At 43.7% G+C, this 26,024-nt stretch overlaps 1 protein-coding gene across 1 annotated transcript; it reads right to left on the bottom strand.

The window, feature by feature from the left end:
* Nucleotides 1-74: 74 nt before the first annotated feature.
* On the bottom strand, nt 75-25,012 carry LOC106607018 (acyl-coenzyme A thioesterase 1). Its single transcript, XM_014203546.2, has 4 exons — nt 24,456-25,012; nt 20,180-20,385; nt 7,090-7,482; nt 75-1,930 (listed from the first exon to the last, which is right to left on the bottom strand). The coding sequence occupies exons 1-4, from the start codon at nt 24,988-24,990 to the stop codon at nt 1,706-1,708; spliced, it is 1,359 nt and encodes a 452-aa protein (XP_014059021.2). The 5' UTR covers nt 24,991-25,012; the 3' UTR covers nt 75-1,705.
* Between the last annotated feature and the right edge of the window lie 1,012 nt (nt 25,013-26,024).

Genomic DNA, 26,024 nt, shown 5'->3' with positions numbered 1-26,024 from the left:
GGTTGTGCATCAGCAGTTTTAATTTTGATATGTCAGTCATTCAATTAGCCATGTTAGCTAACAATTTTTTGATGTTTAAGTTAGTCTTGCCAGCTATGTAAACTAGTAGTAATCATGGCTGAATACCACATTGATTTTGTTAGTCACTAGCAGGGACAGATTATTGAACGGGCATAGCATATATGATAGCAATTTGTGTAGAATTGCAGGAAATTAGCATTAAAACTGCAACATTTTCCTTTAGCCTCCTAACAAAATGTGTAGAATAGCATTATAAAGAACTGCACATTTTACTCTCAGCACCATGGCAAAATGTTGTGCCCCTGGGCCCCAAATGCGGAAGTCCGGCCATGCTCAATAGTGCTGAGCGATTAACCAATTGTTTTCTATCCTTCTTCGGTTATTAAGTAAAATGAAAGTTAGAGGGGGAAAAAGTATGTCTACAGTGAAAAGCCTACAAGGGGAATTTCCTCTGTGACCAAGTTTTAATACTGTAGTAGACAAAGATTAGAAGAACGTTGGCACGTCCAAATGCAGGCTCCTGTGCAACTCGCTATTTTGGAACTTGCATTTATAATAATTTGTTTTATCATTACCCTATTATTGTATATGGCTATTAGTGTAGGTCTATTTATTAATCTAAACCAGTTCTTGAAATATGTAAAACGTGTTTGTATAATTCTGTTGAGACATTTTTGTTTTAAGTCTGATCTGTGTGTGCTTCGTATTTAGTTTAAAATAGGTTAAAAAGTGGGCCTGTTGTAAAATAAAATATTATTATACTATTGCTGTCATTTGTTGGATACGGTAGGCACCAGCGTGTTGGTAATTGCTTCACAAGTGTGTTTAAATTCTGTTAAATGTTTTATTAAATGTTTTTAATGGCCAAATGATATAATGTATAATGGTGTGTTTACCGCAATATAATAGCCTGCTCATATTTTCTCTACAAACAATGACTTGACTTTTGATATTTCCCTTTTGTGAAAGTTTGGTGTGGCTATTAAACTTTGACTGCTGCAGGACTATGAAAGCAGTGCGCACCAACGCTCCAACCGACTCCGACAGTTGAAGTTAATGTGAGGAAGAACATTTTAGGCCTACCAGAGTTAATCATTATATTGTTTATAGGAGTATCTTTATAAAAAATATTATCATTGAAAATGAATGTAACCATCTGACAAGTGCATGGAGGTGTCGTAGCATGCCACTGGCATATCTCCTCTCTCCGTCTCTGGGGCAACGAATACGTTTCTCTTATTTTACATGTCTTTTTTAAATATGAATATCATATGGTGGACGTCTAAGCCTATAGGCATAGGCATGCAATGCCCTGATGCATTTAGTGCTCAAATCTCCGACAGCTGAACCGTGAGGTGGACAATTGTTTTAGGAAAGTCAAAATCAATAAAACAATAGGCCATACATGTTTGCTTATGCTACACATCTAAAACACTGAAGTAAGTGTTTTTGTAATTTGTTATAGGCTGTTAAGGACAACTAAAATGTGGCTCATTTGGCCAATAGGCTATCCCTTGTTTATCGATGGCACTGGCCTCGCCAGGTTGGCAGTTTCTTTCCCTCTCTCTTTTTAGTCGGATCTGAATGCATATGGATGTCCGGTAAATTTCTCAAATGTCTGGTAAATTAAAATCTTCCCGGTTATGTTGTCCCGTGCCAAATGTTCCTGACGGAAACCCTTGTCTTACCCACTAGTATATAACATAGCTTTTTGGGCAGTGTTGTTCCCATCCAGGTGTTTCCTGAAGAACTCCTGGACCCTCCTCCACAGGTCCAGCTGAGCCTGATGGTGGGCTTTAGCCTCTCCCCCAAACACCACTACTTGACCAACCGCGGTGTGGAAGCCTGACGGGCAGTGGGGCATGTAGGGTACTTCCAGAAAATGCCCCGCCCTGGGGTACATCACCACCTGGTGGTGAAATGACAAGAGGACAGAACATCAACCAACGCCAAGTCAAGGTGCAGTCAAAAGCATTTAAGAAAAGACACAATGATCTGTTCCTGAAACAGCACAGTTTAAAAATATACGGCAAATAGAAAAAACTGGAAGCCCTAGAAAGATCAATGGGAGGGGTTGAGGGTAGCTGAAGGATGGGTCTAAAAACAAACAAAAGATAACTATTGTAAAAATATACTGTGTCTGTAAAATGTATATAGTACAGAACCAGTCAGAAGTTTGGACTGTGAGAGCACAATTGCAAGATTGTTATAATGCTGTACCTGCATCAAATGGTTGTTTTACGTAAGAGAATAGAGGGTTCTTATAACTGTATTGTGTCTGTGTGAACTGAAAGTGGGCCTCTGGGAGATTTAACACTGACAGGAGATGTACGATGTCTTTGGGTGATACTGCATTCCAGAGCATGAGTTAATGTTTCTGTACTGGGGCACCAGCGGGAGATGGCTCCAGTATGGAGTTGGAGGGCCAGACCCTGGTCTCTACACAATGAGGACAGTTTTTACAGCAGATACTGTCATTTGTGAATTATAAGTGTCTTTCATACAAATCTTAACCTTGTGATCCATTCCACACATCTGTTGTTTGTCATGTAGACTGAAGGAGGATGGGCTTTGCTATAAAATGCTGTGGCTCAAACCAGCTCGTTGAGTTCCTAATGATCACCTCCAGGGATGATTACCAACCAGCTCCATTACTGCAGTAATTAAATAAAGTTTGATTGTTTTGAAGAAATCTAAAAGTCTCTTTTTGATTACAATAATTCCACCACAGTACACCTACTCATTCAAGGGTTTCTTTATTTTTACTATTTGTTACATTGTAGAATAGTGAAAACATCAAAACTATGAAATAACACATATGGGATCATGTAGTAACCAAAAGTGTGAAACAAATCTAAATATATTTGATATTCTTCAAAGCAGCTACCCTTTGCCTTGATGACAGCTTTGCACACTCCAGGCACAGTCAACCAGCTTCATGAGGTAGTCACCTGGAATGCATTTCAATTAACAGGTGTGCCTTGATAAAAGTTAATTTGTGGCATTTCTTTCCTTCTTAATGCGTTTGAGCCAATCAGTTGTGTTGTGACAAGGTAGGCGTGGTATACAGAAGAGGGCCCTATTTGGTAAAAGACCAAGTCCATATTATGGCAAGAACAGCTCAAAAAAGCAAAGAGAAATGACAGTCCATCATTACTTTAAGATGTGAAGGTCAGTCAATGCGGAGAATTTCAAGAACTTTGAACATTTCTTCAAGGGCAGTCACAAAAACCATCAAGCACTATGAGGAAACTGGCTCTCATGAGCACCGCCACAGGAAAGGAAGACCCAGAGTTAGTTCTGCTGCAGAGGATAAGTTCATTAGGAGTTACCAGCCTCAGAAATTGCAGCCCAAATAAATGCTTCACAGAGTTCAAGTAACAGACATCAACAGTTCAGAGACTGCGTGAATCAGGCCTTGATGGTCGAATTGCTGCAAAGAAAACACTAACAAAGGACTCCAATAAGAAGAAGAAGCTTGGACCAAGAAACACAAGCAATGAACATTTGACCGGTGGAAATCTGTCCTTTGGTCTGATGAGTCCAAATTTTGAGATTTTTGGTTCCAACCGTGTCTTTGTGGAACGCAGAGTAGGTGAATGGATGATCTCTGCACGTGTAGTTCCCACCGTGAAACATGGAGGAGGTGTGAAATTTCTTTGCTGGTGACACTGTCAGTGATTTATTAAGAATTCAAGGCACACTTAACCAGCATGGCTACCACAGCATTCTGCAGCATTACGCCATCCCAACGGTGAAGCCTGGTGGTGGCAGCATCATGCTGTGGGGATGTTTTTCAGCGGCAGAGACTGGGAGACTAGTCAGGATCGAGGGAAAGATGAATGGAGCAAAGTACAGCGAGATCCTTGATGAAAAACGTAGGATTTTTCAACGCCGATACCGATTATTATTTTTTGTTTATTTGTAATAATGACAATTACAACAATACTGAAGGAACACTTATTTTAACTTAATATAATACATCAATAAAATCAATTTAGCCTCAAATAAATAATGAAACATATTCAATTTGGTTTAAATGATGCAGAAACAAAGTGTTGGAGAAGAAAGTAAAAGTGCAATATGTGCCATGTAAAAAAGCTAACGTTTAAGTTCCTTGCTCAGAACATGAGAACATATGAAAGCTGGTGGTTCGTTTTAACATGAGTCTTCAATATTCCCAGGTAAGAAGTTTGAGGTTGTAGTTATTATAGGAATTATAGGACTATTTCTCTCTATACGATTTGCATTTCATATACCTTTGACTATTGAATGTTCTTATAGGCACTTCAGTATTGCCAGTGTAACAGTATAGCTTCCGTCCCTCTCCTCCCTCCTACCTGGGCTCGAACCAGGAACACATCGACAACAGCCACCCTCGAAGCAGTGGTACCCATGCAGAGCAAGGGAAACAACTACTCAAAGTCTCAGAGCGAGTGACGTTTGAAACGCTATTAGCGCGCACCCCGCTAACTAGCTAGCCATTTCACATCGGTTACACCAGCCTAATCTTGGGAGTTGAAGTCATAAACATCGCAATGCATTGCGAAGGGCTGCTGGCAAACGCACAAAAGTGCTGTTTGAATGAACGCTTACGAGCCTGCTGCTGCCAACCATCGCTCAGTCAGAATGCTCTATCAAATCATAGACTTAATTATAACATAATAACACACAGAAATACGAGCCAAGGGTCATTAATATGGTTGAATCCGGAAACTATCATCTCAAAAACAAAACGTTTTTCCTGTCAGTGAAATACGGAACCGTTCCATATTTTATCTAACGGGTGGCATCCCTAAGTCTAAATATTCCTGTTACATTGCACAGCCTTCAATGTCATGTCATAATTACGTAAAATTCTGGCAAATTAGTTTGCAACGAGCCAGGCGGCACAAACTGTTGCATATACCCTGACTCTGCGTGCAATGAACGCAAAATGACACAAATTCACCTGGTTAATATTGCCTGCTAACCTGGATTTCTTTTAGCTAAATATGCAGGTTTAAAAATATATACTTGTGTATTGATTTTAAGAAAGGCATTCATGTTTATGGTTGGAGTAATGTGTACCTAGCGATTATATGCAATGCAGGACAGGCTAGATAAACTAGTAATATCATCAACCATGTGTAGTTAACTAGTGATTATGATTGATTGATTGTTTTTATAAGATAAGTTTAATGTTAGCTAGCAACTTACCTTCGCTTCTTACTGCATTCGCGTAACAGGCAGGCTCCTCGTGGAGTGCAATGTAAAGCAGGTGGTTAGAGCATTGGACTAGTTAACCGTAAGGTTGCAAGGTTGAATCCCCGAGCTGACAAGGTAATAATCTGTCTTCTGCCCCTGAACAAGGCAGTTAACCCACCGTTCCTAGGCCGTCATTGAAAATAAGAACGTGCTCTTAACTGACTTGCCTAGTTAAATAAAGGTCAAAAAAAAAATGTAAATATTAAATTACTTTTATTTTAAAATCGGCCAAATCGGCGTCCAAAAATACGATTTGTTAAGAAAACTTGAAATCGGCCCCAATTAATCGGCCATTCCGATTAATCGGTCGACCTCTACCTCAGACTGGGGCGAAGGTTCACCTTCCAACAAGACAATGACCCTAAGCACAGAGCCAAGAATTTTTTTTTTTTTTACAACTTTTACTTCACTACGTTCCTAAAGAAAATATACTTTTTACTCCATACATTTTCCCCTGACACCCAAAATTATATATTTTGAATGCTTAGCAGGCAGGAAAATTGTCAAATTCACACCCTTATCGAGAAAACATCCCTGGTCATCCCTACTGCCTCTGATCTGGCAGACTCAATATGCTTAATTTGTAAATGATATCCGAGTGTGCCCCTGGCTATTCATAAATAAAAAAACAAGTGTGCCGTCTGGTTTGCTTAATATAAGAAATTAGAAATGATTTATACTTTTACTTTTGATTCTTAAGTATATTTTGGTAATTGATTAACTTTTGATACTCAATTATATTTAAAACCAAATAACTTTACTGAAGTTGTATTTTACTGGGTGACTTTCACTTGAGTCATTTTCTATTAAGGTATCTTTACTTTTACTCAAGTATGACAATTGGGTACTTTTTCCACCACTGCGTTTCCATTTTGAACCATTTCAAGTGTCTGAAGGTACAAACTGGAGAGTAAATCAAGTGCACCTATAGGCCTACCGCTAGCCAATCGGATTGCTCAGATCACCGTGTCTGCTGCTTCCTCGAGTGCACAGCAAAGTGATAATGTATTGGGCCTATAGCATACTGCAAAAATTACTGCTTTTAATAGGTTAATGTTGCATAGGCTTATGTTTAAGTCATGATTTAAAAAAACATGAACGGTAGAACTCGGCTCAAAAAAGGTTGGTGACGACTGTTCTAACAGGTATTGACTCAGAGGTGTGAATAATTATGTAAATGAGATATCTGTATCTCATTTTCAAAACATTTGCAAAAGTTTTTTTTTTTTTTAAGTGTGTAAATGGGTGAGGGAAAAAAATACATTTAATCCATGTTGAATTCAGGCTCTGACAAAGGCTTTGAGGCTGATAAGCTAGATAAAGAGCAGTGATACTAGCAGGAGTAGTGTGCAGGTTTCTTCTTTTTCTCAGGCTTTAACACAACAAAATGTGGAATAAGACAAGGGGTATAAATACTTTCTGAAGGCATTGTATGTATGGAAGGTTGCATTCAAATCAAAAGTGTGTCTCTGCCTTTCAGTGTCTGCCTGCCAGCTAGTTTAGGCTAGTTAAGAATACTATAGTTATCACGTCATTGAGACAACTCTGACGCTCAAAGTTCCTCCATATTAGCAGCTCCTCCATAAGCATCTAGCTAGTATATAATTCAGTGAACTAACTTTACTATGCTGGTCAGAACAATGGAACGGAATAAAATAAATAGAGGTTCTGTTCAGAACGAAACTATTGGAAGTATAATTTCAGTTTCAACCCCTGCTATTCAGTAAAGGCAGTTTAGGCTGAAACCTCATGTGTTTATCTAGTAGTACTTGATTAAACTTTTTGCTATCAAAATGTTTGTGGTCAGGTTTATTTCCTTACCTCAAAGTTCTCTTTCCCATGATGCCTCAGCCGGGCGGCGGCCTGTTGGGCGAAGAGACAGCTGTTCCAGTTCCTGTCGTCCTCAGAGGCGGCGAAGAGGAACCTAGAACTGGAACGTTCTATTGGGATCACGGAACCGCGGTTCCCCTCGGTCTCTGGGTCCGGTAAGGCGTCTCGGATGTCAAGGATGCCGGACGGTGAGAAGGTGACGTTCTCAACGATAGGCGTGATGGAAGGGATGATGAGGTCTTTGTAGTGCAGTGGCACCACCGTATTAGCGTTGCTGCCGTTGATGCAGGCTGTGGCTGAGATGCCAGAGAGAAAAGAGGCCATGGACAGAGCCAGATCCCCACTCTTCGAGATGGACAGGATTCCTATTCCTGGACCCTGTACCTATAAAAACAACAAAATAAAATCTGTTTTATTATCACAGGGGTTAAAGCAAAAAAACATACCAGATCGATTGTCTGGGGTCAAGTTAACCTCCCCATTAATGTAGAAAGTGATGACCAAGGTTTTATGAATGAGGATCATTTTGTTAATGATAGAGTATGATGGCGCCGACAGACATGGCAGCTCTGCTTCTAGCTCCTTAGCAACTTTGCAGTATTTTGTTTGTGTGTTATTTCTTACATTAGCCAATAATTTTTTTGGTGTTATTACATACAGCCAGAAATAACTTTTGGATATCAGAGCGGCGCTAACTCACCAGCATTACGACTTCCCAAATTGGAGCCTTTGTTCTTACCCCCCAGGGCAATTGAACTTATCCCAGAGGCTGCTCCAAGTGTACTTCTAGTCCGACTCAGGCGGCGACCACACCATCCACCACTTCCGAGTATATTACTCGCTAATGTTCAGTCTCTGGACAATAAAGTAGACGAGCTCAGGGCGAGGATCTCCTTCCAGAGAGACATCAGGGACTGTAACATACTCTGTTTCACTGAATCATGGCTCTCTCAGGATATAATGTCCCCATTCATACAGCTAGCTGGGTTCTCAGTTCATCACACAGACAAGAATAAAGAACTCTCCGGGAAGAAGAAAGGCGGTGGTTTAGGTTTCATGATAAACAACTCATTGTGTGATTGTGATAACATACAGAAACTCAAATATTTTTGTACACCTGACTAGAACACTTCAATCAAATGCCGAGCGTATTACCTCCCAAGAGAATTCTCTTTGGTTATGGTCACAGTCGTGTATATTCCGCCTCAAGCCGATACCACGACAGCCCTAAAGGAACTACACTGGACTATATGCAAACTGGCAACCACATACCCTGAGGCCGCATTTATTGTAGCTGGGGATTTTAACAAAGCAAATGAGGAAAACACTACCTAAGTTCTATCAACACATTGACTGTAGTACTCGCTCTTGAAAAACACTAGACCACTGCTACTCCCCCTTTCAAGATGCCTGCAACGCCCTCCCTTCTGCAAAATCTGATCACAACTCCATTTGCTCCTCCCTTACTATAGGCAGAAACTCAAACAGGAAGTACCAGTGCTAAGGTCTATTCAATGTTGGTCTGACCAATCGGAATCCATGCTTCAACATTGTTTTGATCATGAGGACTGGGCTGTGTTCCATGTAGCCTCAGAGTAACATTAACGTATACAAAGACACGGTGACAGAGTTAATCAGGAAGTGTATAGGGGATGATGTTCCCATGGTGACTTAAAACCTACCAAAACCAGAAACTGTGGATAGATGGCAACATTCGCGCAAAACTGAAAGTGCAAACCGCAATTAACCATGGAAAGGTGACTGGGAATATGGTTGAATACAAACAGTGTAGTTATTCCCTCCACAAGACAATCAAACAGGAAAAACATCAGTACAGAGACAAAGAGGAGTCACAATTCAACAGCTCAGACAAGACGTATGTGGCAGGGTCTACAGACAATTACAATGGGAAAACCAGCCACGAAGCGAAAACCAACGTCTGGCTCCCAGACAAGCTAAACACCTTCTTCGCCCGCTTTGAGGATAACACAGTGCCACTGACGCGGACCGCTCCCAAGGCCTGTGGGCTCTCGTTCTCCGTGGCCGATATCAGTAAGACATTTAAGCGTGTTAACACTCGCAAGGCTGCCGGACCAGACGGCATCCCTAGCCGCGTCCTCAGAACATGCGCAAACCAGCTGGCTGGAGTGTTTACGGATATATTCAATCTCTCCCTATCCCAGTCTGCTGTCCCCACTTGCTTCAAGATGTTCACCATTGTTCCTGTACCCAAGAAAGCAAAGGTAACTGAACTAAATGACTATCACCCGTAGCACTCATTTCTGTCATCATGAAGAGCTTTGAGAGGCTAGTTAAGGATCATATCACCTCTACCTTCGCTGACACCCTCGACCCACTTCAATTTGCTTACCGCCCCAATAGATCCACAGAAGATGCAATCGCCATCGCACTGCCCTTTCCCATCTGGACAAGAGGAATACCTATGTAAGAATGCTGTTCATTGACTACAGCTCAGCTTTCAACACCATAGTACCCTCCAAGCTCATCATTAAGCTCGGGGCCCTGGGTCTGAACCCCGCCCTGTACAATTGGGTCCTGGACTTCCTGACGGGCTGCCCCCAGGTGGTGAAGGTAGGAAACAACATCTCCACTTCACCGTTCCTCAACACTGGGGCCCCACAAGGGTGCGTGCTCAGCTCCCTCCTGTACTCCCTGTTTACCCATGACTGAGTGGCCATGCACGCCTCTAACTCAATCATCAAGTTCCTCAGCGTACACATCACTGACAATCTGAAATGATCCACCCACAAACACTGTGTTGAAGGCACAACAGCACCTCCTCAACCTCAGGAGGCTAAAGAAATTTGTCTGGGCCCCTATAACCCTCACAAACATTTACAGATGCACAATTGAGAGCATCCTGTCGGGCTATATCACCGCCTGGTACAGCAACTGCACCGCCCGCAACCGCAGGGCTCTCCAGAGGGTGGTGCAGTCTGCACAACGCATCACCGGGGGCACACTGCCTACCCTCCAGGACACCTACAGCACCCAATGTCACAGGAAGGCCAAAAAGATCATCAAGGACATCAACCACCTGAGCCACGGCCTGTTCACCCCGCTAACATCCAGAAAGCGAGGTCATTGCAGTTGCATCAAAGCTGGAGCCGAGAGACTGAAAAACAGCTTCTATCACAAGGCCATCAGACTGTTAAATAGCCATCATTAGCTGGCAACCACCCGGTTACTCAACACCGCACCTTAGAGACTGCTGCCCTATCTACACTGTTCAAAAAAAGAAAGGGAACACTAAAATAACACATCCTAGATCTGAATGAATGAAATAATCTTATTTAATACTTTTTTCTTTACATAGTTGAATGTGCTGACAACAAAATCACACAAAAATAATCAATGGAAATCAAATTTATCAACCCATGGAGGTCTGGATTTGGAGTCACACTCAAAATTAAAGTGGAAACCCACACTACAGGCTGATCCAACTTTGATGTAATGTCCTTAAAACATGTCAAAATGAGGCTCAGTAGTGTGTGTGGCCTCCACGTGCCTGTATGACCTCCCTACAACGCCTGGCCATGCTCCTGATGAGGTGGCGGATGGTCTCCTGAGGGATCTCCTCCCAGACTTGGACTAAAGCATCCGTCAACTCCTGGACAGTCTGTGGTGCAACGTGGCGTTGGTGGATGGAGCGAGACATGATGTCCCAGATGTGCTCAATTGGATTCAGGTCTGGGGAACGGGTGGGCCAGTCCATAGCATCAATGCCTTCCTCTTGCAAGAACTGCTGACACACTCCAGCCACATGAGGTCTAGCATTGTCTTGCATTAGGAGGAACCCAGGGCCAACCGCACCAGCATATGGTCTCACAAGGGGTCTGAGGATCTCATCTCGATACCTAATGGCAGTCAGGCTACCTCTGGCGAGCACATGGAGGGCTGTGCGGCCACCCAAAAGAAATGCCACCCCACACCATGACTGACCCACCGCCAAACCGGTCATGCTGGAGGATGTTGCAGGCAGCAGAACGTTCTCCACGGCGTCTCCAGACTCTGTCACGTCTGTCACATGTGCTCAGTGTGAACCTGCTTTCATCTGTGAAAAGCACAGGGCGCCAGTGGCGAATTTGCCAATCTTGGTGTTCTCTGGCAAATGCCAAACGTCCTGCACGGTGTTGGGCTGTAAGCACAACCCCCACCTGTGGACGTCGGGCCCTCATACCACCCTCATGGAGTCTGTTTCTGACCGTTTGAGCAGACACATGCACATTTGTGGCCAGCTGGAGGTCATTTTGCAGGGCTCTGGCAGTGCTCCTCCTGCTCCTCCTTGCACAAAGGCGGAGGTAGCGGTCCTGCTGCTGGGTTGTTGCCCTCCTACGGCCTCCTCCACGTCTCCTGATGTACTGGCCTGTCTCCTGGTAGCGCCTCCATGCTCTGGACACTACGCTGACAGACACAGCAAACCTTCTTGCCACAGCTCGCATTGATGTGCCATCCTGGATGAGCTGCACTACCTGAGCCACTTGTGTGGGTTGTAGACTCCATCTCATGCTACCACTAGAGTGAAAGCACCACCAGCATTCAAAAGTGACCAAAACATCAGCCAGGAAGCATAGGAACTGAGAAGTGGTCTGTGGTCACCACCTGCAGAACCACTCCTTTATTGGGGGTGTCTTGCTAATTGTTTATAATTTCCACCTGTTGTCTATTCCATTTTCACAACAGCATGTGAAATTTATTGTCAATCAGTGTTGCTTCCTAAGTGGACAGTTTGATTTCACAGAAGTGTGATTGACTTGGAGTTACATTGTGTTGTTTAAGTGTTCCCTTTTTTTTTTGAGCAGTGTATATACATAGCATTGGAATCATCGGTCACTTTAATAATGTTTACATACTGCTTTACTCATCTCATACTGTATTCTATTTCACTGTATTTTAGTCAATACCACTCTGATATGGCTCATCCCAATATTTAGATATTCCATTGTTTTACTTTTAGATTTGTGAATTATTAGATAATACTGCACTGTTGGAGCTAGGAACAAGCATTTCACTACACCCGCAATAACATCTGCTAAATATGTGTATGTGGCCAATAAAATGTGACAATTTTATTTTGATTTGATTAAAAGTATTAAACTGCGGGTTTGACCAATTCTAGTCCCCTTAGGGTCTGGGATTCTCCTCGGGGGAATTTCTATGTATAAGGACTGAGAAGCTCAGTTACGGTGACTTTAACGTATATTCTACACCAAAATGAATGAAAATAAAAATGCTGACAAAATCTCAAATCTAATATCCACCTCCAGAAATAAGCCAAATAAATGTTTAGAAAAAATCCACACCATCCCACAATGAGGTTTAGACATTTTTGCAAAAGTGTTAAAAATAAACTGAAATATCACATTTACATAAGTATTCAGACCCTTTACTCAGTACGTTGTTGAAGCACCTTTGGCAGCAATTACAGCCTCGAGTCTTCTTGGGTATGACGCTACAAGCTTGGCACACCGGTATTTGGTGAGTTTCTCCCATTCTTCTCTGCAGATGCTCTCAAGTTCTGTCAGGTTGGATGGGGAGCGTCGCTGCACAGCTAATGTTCAAGTCTCTCCAGAGATTTTCCATGGGGTTCAAGTCCGGGCTCTGGCTGGGCCACTTAAAGACATTCAAAGACTTGCCCCGAAGTCAGTCCTGAGTTGTCTTGGCTGTGTGCTTAGGGTCGTTGTCCTGTTGGAAGGTGAACCTTCACCGCAATCTGAGGTCCGGAGTGCTCTGTAGCAGGTTTTCATTAAGGATCGCTGCTCCGTTCATTTTTCCCCTCGATCCTGACTAGTCACCCAGTCCCTGCCGTTGAAAAACATCCCCACCATGCTTCACCGTAGGGATGGTGCCAGGTTTCCTCCAGATGTGACGTTTGGCATTCAGGCCAAAGAGTTCAATCTTGGTTTCATCAAACCAGAGAATCTTGTTTCTCATAATCAGAGTCTTTAGGTGCCTTTTGGCAAACTTCAAGCGGGCTGTCAGGTGCCTTTTACTGAGGAGTGGTTTCTGTCTGGCCACTACCATAAAGACCTGATTGGTGGAGTGCTGCAGAGATGGTTGTCCTTCTGGAAGGTTCTCCCATCTCCATAAAGGAACACTGGAGCTAACCAAGGCCCTTCTCCCCCGATTGATCAGTTTGGCAGGCCGCCAGCTCTAGGAAGAGTCTTGGTGTTTCCAAACTTCTTCCATTTAAGAATGATGGAGGCCACTGTGTTCTTCGGAAACTTCAATGCTGCAGACATTTTTTGTTACCCTTCCCCAGATCTGTGCCTCGACACAATCCTGTCTCGGAGCTCTACGGACAATTACTTCAACCTCATGGCTTGGTTTTTGCTCTGACATGCACTGTCAACTGTGGGACCTAATATAGATAGGTGTGTGCCTTTCCAAATCATGTCCAATCAATTGAATTTACCACAGGTGGAACCCAATCAAGTTGTAGAAACATCAAGGATGATCAATGGAAGGAGGATATACCGGAGCTCAATTTCGAGTATCATAGCAAAGGGTCTGAATACTTACAGTTGAAGTCGGAAGTTTACATACACTCAGGTTGGAGTCATTAAAACTCGTTTTTCAACCACTCCACAAATCTCGTTAAATAAAATAACATTTTATTGGTCACATACACATGGTTAGCAGATAATGCGATTGTAGCGAAATGCTTGTGCTTCTATTTCTGGCCATGCAGTAATATCTAACAAGTAATCTAACAATTTCACAACAACTACATTGTGTGTGTATAAGTGTAAAGGAATGAATAAGAAGATGTACATAAAAATATATACGGATGAGCGATGGCCGAACGGAATAGGCAAGATGCAGTAGATGGTATAGAGTACAGTATATACATATGAGATTAGTAATGTAGGGGATGTAAACATTATATAAAGTGGCATAGTTTAAAGTGACTAGTAATACATTTATTACATCCAATTTTTTATTATTAAAGTGGCTAGAGGTTTGAGTCAGTATGTTGGCAGCAGCCACTCAATGTTAGTGATAGCTGTTTAACAGTCTGATGGCCTTGATAGCTGTTTTTCAGTCCCAGCTTTGATGCACCTGTACTGACCTCGCATTCTGGATGATAGCGGGGTGAACAGGCAGTGGCTCGGGTGGTTGTTGTCCTTGATGATCTTTTTGGCCTTCCTGTGACATCGGGTAGTGTAGGTGTCCTGGAAAGCAGGTAGTTTGCCCCCGGTGATGCGTTGTGCAGACCTCACTACCCTCTGGAGAGCCTTACGGTTGTGGGCGGAGCAGCTGCCGTACCAGGCGGTGATACAGCCTGACAGGATGCTCTCGATTGTGCATCTATAAAAGTCTGTGAGTGTTTTTGGTGACAAGCCAAATTGCTTCAGCCTCCTGAGGTTGAAGAGGTGCTGTTGCGCCTTCTTCACCACGCTATCTGTGTGGGTGGACCATTTCAGTTTGTCTTTGATGTGTACGCCGAAGAACTTAAAAAACTTTCCACCTTCTCCACTTGTTAACCAACTATAGTTCTGGGAAATCGGTTCGGAAATCTACTTTGTGCATGACACAGGTCATTTTTCCAACAATTGTTTACAGACAGATTATTTCACTTATAATTCACTGTATCACAATTCCAGTGGGTCAGAAGTTTACATACACTATGTTGACTGTGCCTTTAAACAGCTTGGAACATTTCAGAAAATTATGTCATGGCTTTAGAAGCTTCTGATAGGCTAATTGACATCATTTGAGTTAATTGGAGGTGTACCTGTGGATGTATTTCAAGTCCTAAACTCAGTGCCTCTGCTTAACATCATGGGAAAATCTAAAGAAATCAGCCAAGACCGCAGAAAGAATATTGTAGACCTCCACAAGTCTTGTTCATCCTTGGGAGTAATTTCCAAACTCCTGAAGATAGCACGTTCATCTGTACAAACAATAGAACGCAAGTATAAACACCATGGGACCACGCAGCCGTTATACCGCTCAGGAAGGAGACGTGTTCTGTCTCCTAGAGATGAACGTACTTTGGTGCGAAAAGTGCAAATCAATCCCAGAACAACAGCAAAGGACCTTGTGAAGATGCTGGAGGAAACGGGTACAAAAGTATCTATATCCACAGTAAAACAAGTCCTATATCGAAGTAACCAGAAAGGTCGCTCAGCAAGGAAGAAGCCACTGCTCTAAAACCGCCATAAAAAAGCCAGACTACGGTTTGCAACTGCACATTGGGACAAAGATCGTACTTTTTGGAGAAATGTCCTCTGGTTTGATGAAACAAAAATAGAACTATTTGGCAATAATGACCATCGTTATGTTTGGAGGAAAAAGGGGAAGGCTTGCAAGCCAAAGAACACCATCCCAACCGTGAAGCACGGGGGTGGCAGCATCATGTTGTGGGGGTGCTTTGCTGCAGGAGGGACTGGTGCACTTCACAAAATACATGGCATCATGAAGAAGGAAAATTATGTGGATATATTGAAGCAACATCTCAAGACATCAGTCAGGAAGTTACAGCTTGGTCGCAAATGGGTCTTCCAAATGGACAAATGACCCCAAGCATACTTCCAAAGTCAAGGACAACAAAGTCAAGGTATTGGAGTGGCCATCACAAAGCCCTGACCTCAATCCTATAGAAGATTTGTGGGCAGAACTGAAAAAGCGTGTGCGAGCAAGGAGGCCTACAAACCTGACCCAGTTACACCAGCTCTGTCAGGAGGAATGGGCCAAAATTCACCCAACTTATTGTAGGAAGCTTGTGGAAGGCTACCCAAAACGTTTGACCCAAGTTAAACAATTTAAAGGCAATGCTACCAAATACTAATTGAGTGTATGTAAACTTCTGACCCACTGGGAATGTGATGAAAGAAATAAAAGCTGAAATAAATTCTTCTCTCTACTATTATTCTGACATTTCACATTCTTAAAATAAAGTGGTGATCCTAACTGACCTAAAACAGGGAATTCTTACTAGGATTAAATGTCAGGAATTGTGAAAAACTGAGTTTAAATGTATTTGGCTAAGGTGTATGTAAACTTTAACACTATGTAAATAAGGTATGTTTTTTATTTTTAATACATTTGCAAAAATGTCTAAAAACCTGTTTTCTCTTTGTTATTATGGGGTATTGTGTGTAGATTGATGAAGGATTTAAAAAAAAATATCCATTTCAGAATAAGGCTGTAACGTGACAAGTGGGAAAAGTCAAGGGGTCTGAATACTTTCCGAATTTACTGTAAATGCCTTTTTACAACTACTAAAGAAAAATCACTGTCAGACCATACATCAAACTTGGTCCTCGGGACCCCAAGGGGTGCACGTTTTAGTTTTGGCCCTAGCACTACACAGCTGATTCAAGTAATCAACTCATCATCAGGATTGATCTTTTGAATCAGCTGTGCACCTTTTGGGGTCCGGAGGACCGAGTTTGGAAAACACTGCCCTATAGGTTCCTGATTTATACCTGGTTAAGATGGTGCCGGAGAAGAAGGCAGACGTTTTACCGATTGTGTTTTTTTGTTTGTTTGTTTATAACTTATTTTTTTACTTATTTTGTACATAACGTTGCCGCTACAGTCTCTTATGACTGAAAATAACTTCTAGACACCCGGACTGCGATTACTCACCACGGACTAGCAGAATCCTTTTTTTCCTTTCATGACTCTGACGAGCCCGACGCAAAGGATATACTGCTTCCTCTGGAACAGGCCCCGATCCCTGTGATCTGCGTTTAGAGGCGGCGGAGAAAAAGGGGCCGAAGGTCGGGCTGCCTTCTGAGAATTCGTAGGCGATGGAATAAACCCCCACTTCCCTCCATTCTGCTAGCAAACGTGCAATCTTTGGACAATAAAATCGACAAGTTACGCGGAAGATTAAACTACCAACGGGACATAAAAAAATCTAACATCTTATGCTTCACGGAGTTGTGGCTGAACGACGACAAAATCAACATACAGCTGGCTGGTTATACGATGTACCGGCAGGACAGAACAGCGGCATCTGGTAAGACAAGGGGCGGCGGTCTATGTATTTTTGTAAACAACAGCTGGTGCACGATATCTAAGGGAGTCTCGAGCTATTGCTCCCCTGAGGTAGAGGATCTCATGATAAGCTGTAGACCACACTACCGACTGAGAGAGTTTTCATCTGTATTCTTTGTAGTTGTTTACATACCACCACAGTCAGAGGCTGGCACTAATATAGCATTGAATGAGCTGTATTCCGCCATAAGCAAACAAGATAACCCTCACCCAGAGGCGGCGCTCCAACTAGCCGGGGACTTTAATGCAGGGAAACTTAAATCCATTTTACCAAATTTCTATCAGCATGTATTATGTGCAACCAGAGGAAAAAGAACCACCTATACTCCACACACAGAGACGCATACAAAGCTCTCCCTCGCCCTCCATTTGGCAAATCTGACCATAATAATATCCTCCTGATTCCTGCTTACAAGCAAAAATTAAAGCAGGAAGCACCAGTGACTAGATCCAATAAAAAAAGTAGTCAGAGGAAGCAGATGCTCAGCTACAGGACTGTTTTGCTAGCACAGACTGGAATATGTTCCGGGATTCCGCCGATGGCATTGAGGTGTACGCCACATCAGTCATTGGCATCATCAATAAGTGCATCTATGAAGTCGTCCCCACAGTGACCGTACGTACATACCCCAACCAGAAGCCATGGATTACAGGCAGCATCCACACCGAGCTAAAGGCTAGAGCTTCCGCTTTCATGGAGCGGGACTCTAACCCAGAGGCTAATAAGAAATCCCGCTATGCCCTCCAACGAACCATCACAGGCAAAGTGTTGATACAGGACTAAGATTGAATCGTACTACACCGGCTCTGACGCTCGTCGGATGTGGCAGGGCTTGCAAACCATTACAGACTACAAAGGGAAGCACTGCCGAGAGCTGCCCAGTGACAGAAGCCTAGCAGACGAGCTAAACTACTTCTATGCTCGCTCCGAGGGAAATAACACTGAAACATGCATGAGAGCACCAGCTGTTCCGGAAGACTGTGATCACACTCTCCGCAGCCGATGTGAGTAAGACCTTTAAACAGGTCAACATTCACAAGGCCGCAGGGCCAGACAGATTACCAGGACATGTACTGTGAGCATGCGCTGACCAACTGGCATTTTCAACCTCACCCTGTCCGAGTCTGTAATACCAACATGTTTTAAGCAGACCACCATAGTCCCTGTGCCCAAGAACACTAAGGTAACCTGCCTAAATGACTACCGACCTGTAGCACTCACGTCTGTAGCCATGAAGTGCTTTGAAAGGCTGGTCATGGCTCACATCAACACTATTGTCCCAGAAAGCCTGGATCCTGGACTTCCTGACGGGCAGCCCCAGGCGGTAAGGGTAGGTAACAACACATCCGCCACGCTGATCCTCAACACAGGGGCCTCTCAGGGGTGCGTGCTCAGTCCCCTCCTGTACTCCCTGTTCACTCATGACTGCACGGCCAGGGACTACAACACCATCATTACATTTGCTGATGACACAACTGTGATCACCGACAATGACGAGAAAGCCTATAGCGAGGAGGTCATAGACCTGGCTGTGTGGTGCCAGGACAACAACCTCTCAACGTGATCAAGACAAACGAGATGATTGTGGACTACAGGAAAAAGAGGACCAAGCACGCACTCATTCTCGTCGACGGGGCTGCAGTGGACCAAGTTCCTTGGTATCCACATCACCAACAAACTAACATGGTCCAAGCACACCAAAACAGTCGTGAAAAGGGCACGACAAAACCTATTCCCCCTAAGGAGACTGAAAAGATTTGGCAAGGGTCCTCAGATCCTCAAAAGGTTCTACAGCTGCACCATCGAGAGCATCCTGACTGGTTTCATCACTGCCTGGTATGGCAACTGCTCGGCCTCTGACCGCAAGGCACTACATTGGGTGGTGTGTACGGCCCAGTACATCACCGGGGCCAAGCTTCCTGCCATCCAGGACCTCTATACCAGGCGGTGTCAGAGGAAGGCCCTAAAAATTGTAAAAGACTCCAGTCACCCTAGTCATAGACTGTTCTCTCTGCTACGGCACAGCAAGCAGTACCGGAGCGCCAAGTCTAGGTCCAAGAGGCTTCTAAACAGCTTCTACCCCCAAGCCATAAGACTCCTGAACATCTAGTTAAACGGCTACCCAGACTATTTGCAGTGCCCTCCCACTGCTACTCTCTGTTGTCATCGATGCATGGTCACTTTAATAACTCTACATGTACATACTACCTCAACTAACCGGTGACCCCGCACATTGACTCTGTATCGGTACCCCCTGTAAATAGTCTCTCTAGTGTTATTTCACTGCAGCTCTTTAATTACTTTTCTCTCTTCTTGTCTATATTTTTTTGAAACTGCATTGTTGGTTAGGGGCTCATAAGTAAGCATTTCACTGTAAGGTCTACTACACCTGCTGTAGTCGGCGAATATGACTAATAAAATTTGATTTGATTACCAGATTAGGAAAAGCCCCAGGGGAAACAATTTGCCCCACCACTCTGGAACCTGTGGTGTCACCTCCGCATCATCGGTCCCAAAAATATCATTATTGTAGTGGGGCGCAGATGCAGTTTGTCAAACATGTGGGTCAAAAATCACTGATGTATTGCAATGAAATTGGCATAAAACACAACCATTTACTTAAGGACTCGAAACCCAAAATTAGGGACTTATGACTTGACCCGAGCTATTGAATTTGGAACTTTACGAGACTTGCCCATTATTACTTGGGACTTGACTCGAGACTCGAATGTTAAGACTTGCTTAGGGCTTTCAAAATTGTGACTTGGTCTCACCTCTGTTAGGTGGTCCCTGATGAATTTGCTAACACAAATGGGGTCCCGCCCCCAAAAAGTTGGAGAGCCCCTGGTGTAGAGCAAACAGAAGCCACTAGATAGTAGCATTTACACAGCTAACAAAATATTGAAGCATAGTGAGAGGAACCTCAAGGTGACATTTTCTTCTCATGGAACAAATGGCCTATATTCACAATGTGTCTGAGTTAAGAGTGCTGGACACTACACTCAGATGTTTTATGAGTACAGGCAGTGATTTTCTTCCTCCACTAACCTGTGGCTGTCGCCTCAGGAAAGTGATTGCCTCTTCAAAGTACTCCAGGTCAAAGTATTTGGGCACGGTTCTGGGCATGTCCTGGAAGCCATAGTAGGCCAGAGCCAGAACCACAATGCCTTTGTTAGCCAGCAGACTGGCCCGGACCTCTGATATACCTCCACCCAGAGTATACACATCCAGTACACCGGGGAATGGACCCTGCCCTGTGAGGTTTGGGGAATAAAAGAGGAATAGGAGAGAGTGAATAACAGAGAAATGTAGGACTGTTTTGTTACTCACTGCAGGTGGAGATGCTTTCTGGCCTACCTATATAAAACCTATGCAATGCAAAGTAGGCTTTGTTATCTAATGCCTTGATCATACAGACAGTGTCAATTCTTCCCTGTGGCTCACTGTCTTCCCTGTGGCTCAGTTGGTAGAGCATGGTGTTTGCAACGCCAGCATGGTGTGTGCAACGCTAGGGTTGTGGGTTCGATTCCCACGGGGGGCCAGTACAATAAAAAAATGTATGAAATGTATGCATTCACTACTGTAAGTCTCTCTGGATAAGAGCGTCTGCTAAATTACTAAAATGTAAATGTCATTGGATTTTGGTACACATGAAGTTTGCCTTGCAGCGTTGCAGTTTTTTATTTATTTATTTATTTAACCTTTATTTAACCAGGTAGGCAAGTTGAGAACAAGTTCTCATTTACAATTGCGACCTGGCCAAGATAAAGCAAAGCAGTTCGACAACATACAAAAACACAGAGTTACACATGGAGTAAAACAACATACAATCAATGATACAGTAGACAAAAATAAGACTATATACAATGTGAGCAAATGATGTGAGATAAGGGAGGTAAAGGCAAAAAAAGGCCATGGTGGCAAAGTAAATAAAGTATAGCAAGTAAAACACTGGAATGGTAGAATTATAATTTGAAGAAAGTTCAAAGTTCAAATATAAATAATATGGTGCAAAGGAGCAAAATAATAAATTAAATAAATACAGTAGGGGAAGAGGTAGTAGTTTGGGCTAAATTATAGATGGGCTATGTACAGGTGCAGTGATCTGGGAGCTGCTCTGATAGCTGGTGCTTAAAGCTAGTGAGGGAGATAAGTGTTTCCAGTTTCAGAGATTTTTGTAGTTCGTTCCAGTCATTGGCAGCAGAGAACTGGAAGGAGAGACGACCAAAGGAGGAGTTGGCTTTAGGGGTGACCAGAGAGATATACCTGCTGGAGCGCGTGCTACAGGTGGGTGCTGCTATGGTGACCAGTGAGCGGAGATAAGGGGGGACTTTACCTAGCAGGGTCTTGTAGATGACCTGGAGCCAATGTGTTTGGCGACGATTATGAAGCGAAGGCCAGCCAACGAGAGCGTACAGGTCGCAGTGGTGGGTAGTATATGGGGCTTTGGTGACAAAACGGATGGCACTGTGATAGACTGCATCCAGCTTGTTGAGTAGGGTATTGGAGGCTATTTTGTAAATGACATCACCGAAGTCGAGGATTGGTAGGATGGTCAGTTTTACGAGGGTATGTTTGGCAGCATGAGTGAAGGATGCTTTGTTGCGAAATAGGAAGCCAATTCTAGATTTAACTTTGGATTGGAGATGATTGATGCGAGTCTGGAAGGAGAGTTTACAGTCTAACCAGACACCTAGGTATTTGTAGTTATCCACAAATTCTAAGTCAGAACCGTCCAGAGAAGTGATGCTGGACAGGCGGGCAGGTGCAGGCAGCAATCGGTTGAAGAGCATGCATTTAGTTTTACTTGTATTTAGGAGCAGTTGGAGACCACAGAAGGAGAGTTGTATGGCATTGAAGCTCGTCTGGAGGGTTGTTAACACAGTGTCCAAAGAAGGGCCAGAAGTATACAGAATGGTGTCGTCTGCGTAGAGGTGGATCAGAGATTCACCAGCAGCAAGAGCGACATCATTGATGTATACAGAGAAAAGAGTTGGCCCAAGAATTGAACCCTGTGGTACCCCCATAGAGACTGCCAGAGGTCCGGACAGCAGGCCCTCCGATTTGACACACTGAACTCTATCAGAGAAGTAGTTGGTGAACCAGGCGACGCAATCGTTTGAGAAACCAAGGCTACTGAGTCTGCCGATGAGGATGTGGTGATTAACAGAGTCAAAAGCTTTGGCCAGGTCAATGAATAAGGCAGCACAGTATTGTTTCTTATCGATGGCGGTTACGATGTCGTTTAGGACCTTGAGCGTGGCTGAGGTGCACCCATGACCAGCTCTGAAACCAGATTGCATAGCGGAGAGGGTGCGGTGGGATTCGAAATGGTCGGTAATCTGTTTGTTGACTTGGCTTTCGAAGACCTTAGAAAGGCAGGGTAGGATGGATATAGGTCTGTAGCAATTTGGATCAAGAGTGTCACCTCCTTTGAAGAGGGAGATGACAGCAGCTGCTTTCCAATCTATGGGAATCTCAGACGACACGAAAGAGAGGTTGAACAGGCTAGTAATAGGGGTTGCAATAATTTCGGCAGATAATTTTAGAAAGAAAGGGTCCAGATTGTCAAGCCCAGCTGATTTGTAGGGGTCCAGATTTTGCAGCTCTTTCAGAACATCAGCTGAATGGATTTGGGAGAAGGAGAAATGGGGGAGGCTTGGGCGAGTAGCTGTGGGGGGTGCAGTGCTGTTGAATGCAGTAGGGGTAGTTAGGTGGAAAGCATGGCCAGCCGTAGAAAAATGCTTATTGAAATTCTCAATTATAGTGGGCTTATCGGTGGTGACAGAGTTTCCTATCCTCAGTGCAGTGGGCAGTTGGGAGGAGGTGTTCTTATTCTCCATGGACTTTACAGTGTCCCAGAACTTTTTAGAGTTTAAGTTGCAGGAAGCTAATTTCTGTTTTAAAACGCTAGCCTTGGCGTTTCTAACTGCCTGTGTGTATTGGTTTCTAACTTCTCTGAAAAGTTGCATATCGCGGGGGCAGTTCGATGCTAATGCAGAACGCCACAGGATATTTTTGTGTTGGTTAAGGGCGGTCAGGTCTGGGGAGAACCAAGGGCTATATCTGTTCCTGGTTCTACATTTCTTGAAAGGGGCATGCTTATATAAGATGGTGAGGAAGGCATTTAAAAAAAAAATAACCAGACATCCTCTACTGACGGGATGAGGTCAATATCTTTCCAGGATACAAGGGCCAGGTCGATTAGAAAGGCTTGCTCGTTGAAATGTTTCAGGGAGCGTTTGACAGTGATGAGTGGAGGTCGTTTGACCTCTGAACCATTACGGGTGCAGGCAATGAGGCAGTGATCGCTGAGATCTTGGTTGAAAACAGCAGAGGTGTATTTAGAGGGCACGTTGGTTAGGATGATATCTATGAGGGTGCCAGTGTTTGCGGCTTTGGGGTTGTACCTGGTGGGTTCATTAATAATTTGTGTGAGATTGAGGGCATCAAGCTTGGATTGTAGGATGGCTGGGGTGTTAAGCATGTCCCAGTTTAGGTCACCTAGTAGCACGAGCTCTGAAGATAGATGGGGGGCAAACAGTTCACATATGGTGTCCAGAGCACAGCTAGGGGCCGAGGGGGGTCTATAGCAGGCGGCGACGGTGAGAGACTTGTTTTTGGAGAGGTGGATTTTTAAAAGTAGAAGTTCAAATTGTTTGGGTACAGACCTGGATAGCAGGACAGAGCTCTGCAGGCTAACTCTGCAGTAGATAGCAACACCGCCCCCTTTGGTCGTTCTATCTTGTCTGAAAACGTTGTAGTTAGGGATGAAGATTTCAGAGTTTTTGGTGGACTTCCTAAGCCAAGACTCAGACACAGCTAGGCCATCCGGGTTGGCAGAGTGTGCTAAAGCAGTGAATAAAACAAACTTAGGGAGGAGGCTTCTAATGTTAACATGCATGAAACCAAGGCTATTACGGTTACAGAAGTTGTGGTGCATACGTTGGATTTATTGAACGTAAGCATCAAACTGTATGCGTAGAGGGCTTGACAGAAATGGTAGCAGAAGGTGAATGTTTAACTTTTGTTGCACACACATCCAGATGATGCTGCGTACCATTTTGCACAATGCAATGACGCTGTCCGTGTGATCAAGGCATAAGTTTATAGGCCTTCTAAACTGTAATTTGTGTTATTCTTAGGAGAGCTCACAACAAAATATTCAGACACTTTTCAATCATAATATAGGCCCCTTCGTTAAACAGGTATGAATACAGTACATAACAATCTATGGATTTCTATTTCCTTAGAACTTAATCCTGGTCCCATAACCACAAAAATATAATTTCCCACTTCAGGGCATTTTGAATTGCCTACTAACCGGGTGGTAGAAAGAGGACTCCCCGAATTCTCCCTTCTTTCATGCCCAACGGTATTCTCCTTACCCCTTCCGTCATGAACCGCCTCTCGTTGGTCTCTGTGGCCAAGAGCTCACCTGTGTCCCCATGCAGCACTTCTATGTCAACCATCATTGAAGCCAAAACATTTTTTTTTAACAGTTTGCTGTGTGGAGTCTCGGCCGCCATGGCCCAAAACAAGCCCATGGATTCAACTCCCGTGTAGCTGCCGCCCAGAGAGGGAGAGCGACACAGGTCCACCTGTCCGCTAGCATCTGCAGCGACCAGAGCGGAAGCTCTGAAGATGACCCCTTTATCGTCCTTGAGTTTGGACCTCAACTCTACTTTCTGGTGGGGAGAAAGTCCATCTACCTTCACGTGCACCGGTTCGTCGAAGAAACAGCGAGGGCTGGGGAGAAGCCGGACGCAAACCTGTTGCGAATTCGACCTCAGTGATGTTTGAAACCGTATAAACCATATTTTTGCGATAACTTCACGGCAAGCCCGTTGATGCAACATGGCCACAGATAGAACAAGTAGCCAGATGTTTCACCGGATGTATAAATCTGAAGCATCCGGTTGAAACGTCCCCTCGGTTTTGACTAGATGGATACAGCTTTTGTCATAGTTCACTTTTCGTAAATTAGGAGAATTAACATAGCAGGTTAGGAATAGAGTTAAGGGTTAGCTAATATGCACTTTTGACGTTAATTTGACAAAAGCTGTAGCCACAGCATACTGTCTTCGCTATATCCCTTCTAGCCATGACCTTTCCACTAACCACCAAATATGGCGAGGTATCATTGGCCGTGTTCGAGAGCATCAAAATGACAGCAGATTGACTGCCGGATCTACAAATCACCTTGCGTCATACAGTACATAAGAACTCACTACAATTTGTAGGTCAGTCAATCACAATGGTACGTTGCGGTTTTGATCCTCTCGAACACGGTCATAGTCTTACGTCAATTCGGTTCACCCTTACGCGACGCTCGTCCGTCAACCGATCTTGGAGTCATGGCTAGAAGGAATCCAGCTATTGTCAAATTGACGTCAGATGTAACTTTTCGTAGCGGTTTATGAGAATTTACGCAGCAGGTTAGGAAAATGTACGTCGCAGGTTAGGTTAATTACTTTAATGTTAGGAAACGAGTTGGGGTTAGCTAAAATGCTAAAAAAAAAAATCGACTTTTGACGTTAACTTGCCAAAAGCTGTATCTCTTCTAGCTATGATCAGATCTTGGTATGTTTGCAGACATGGCTAGGAGTCAAGCTTTTGGAAAAATTGCATTTTAGTTAACCCTAACCCTTTTCCTAACCATAACCGAATGATCCTAACCGGCTACGTTAATTATTTTTTGTTGTTGCCAGCACTGAAGACATCTATATCGTCAGCTAATACAGCACTAGTAAAGGCCCAGTGCACTACTTTTGTGAACAGATTTAAACTAAATGTATTGGAGTGTTTACCAGCATTTGTAACTTGAGTCTGATAATTGTCTGTACGAAACAGTTCATCTGATAATACTTGTTGGAATATAAAAATGCTTGAT

This window comes from Salmo salar, chromosome ssa06, assembly GCF_905237065.1.
Source record: "Salmo salar chromosome ssa06, Ssal_v3.1, whole genome shotgun sequence".
Taxonomy (NCBI): Eukaryota; Metazoa; Chordata; class Actinopteri; order Salmoniformes; family Salmonidae; genus Salmo; species Salmo salar.
The sequence above is the reverse complement of the archived record's forward strand: the minus strand, read 5'-3'. Positions and strand labels throughout refer to the sequence as shown.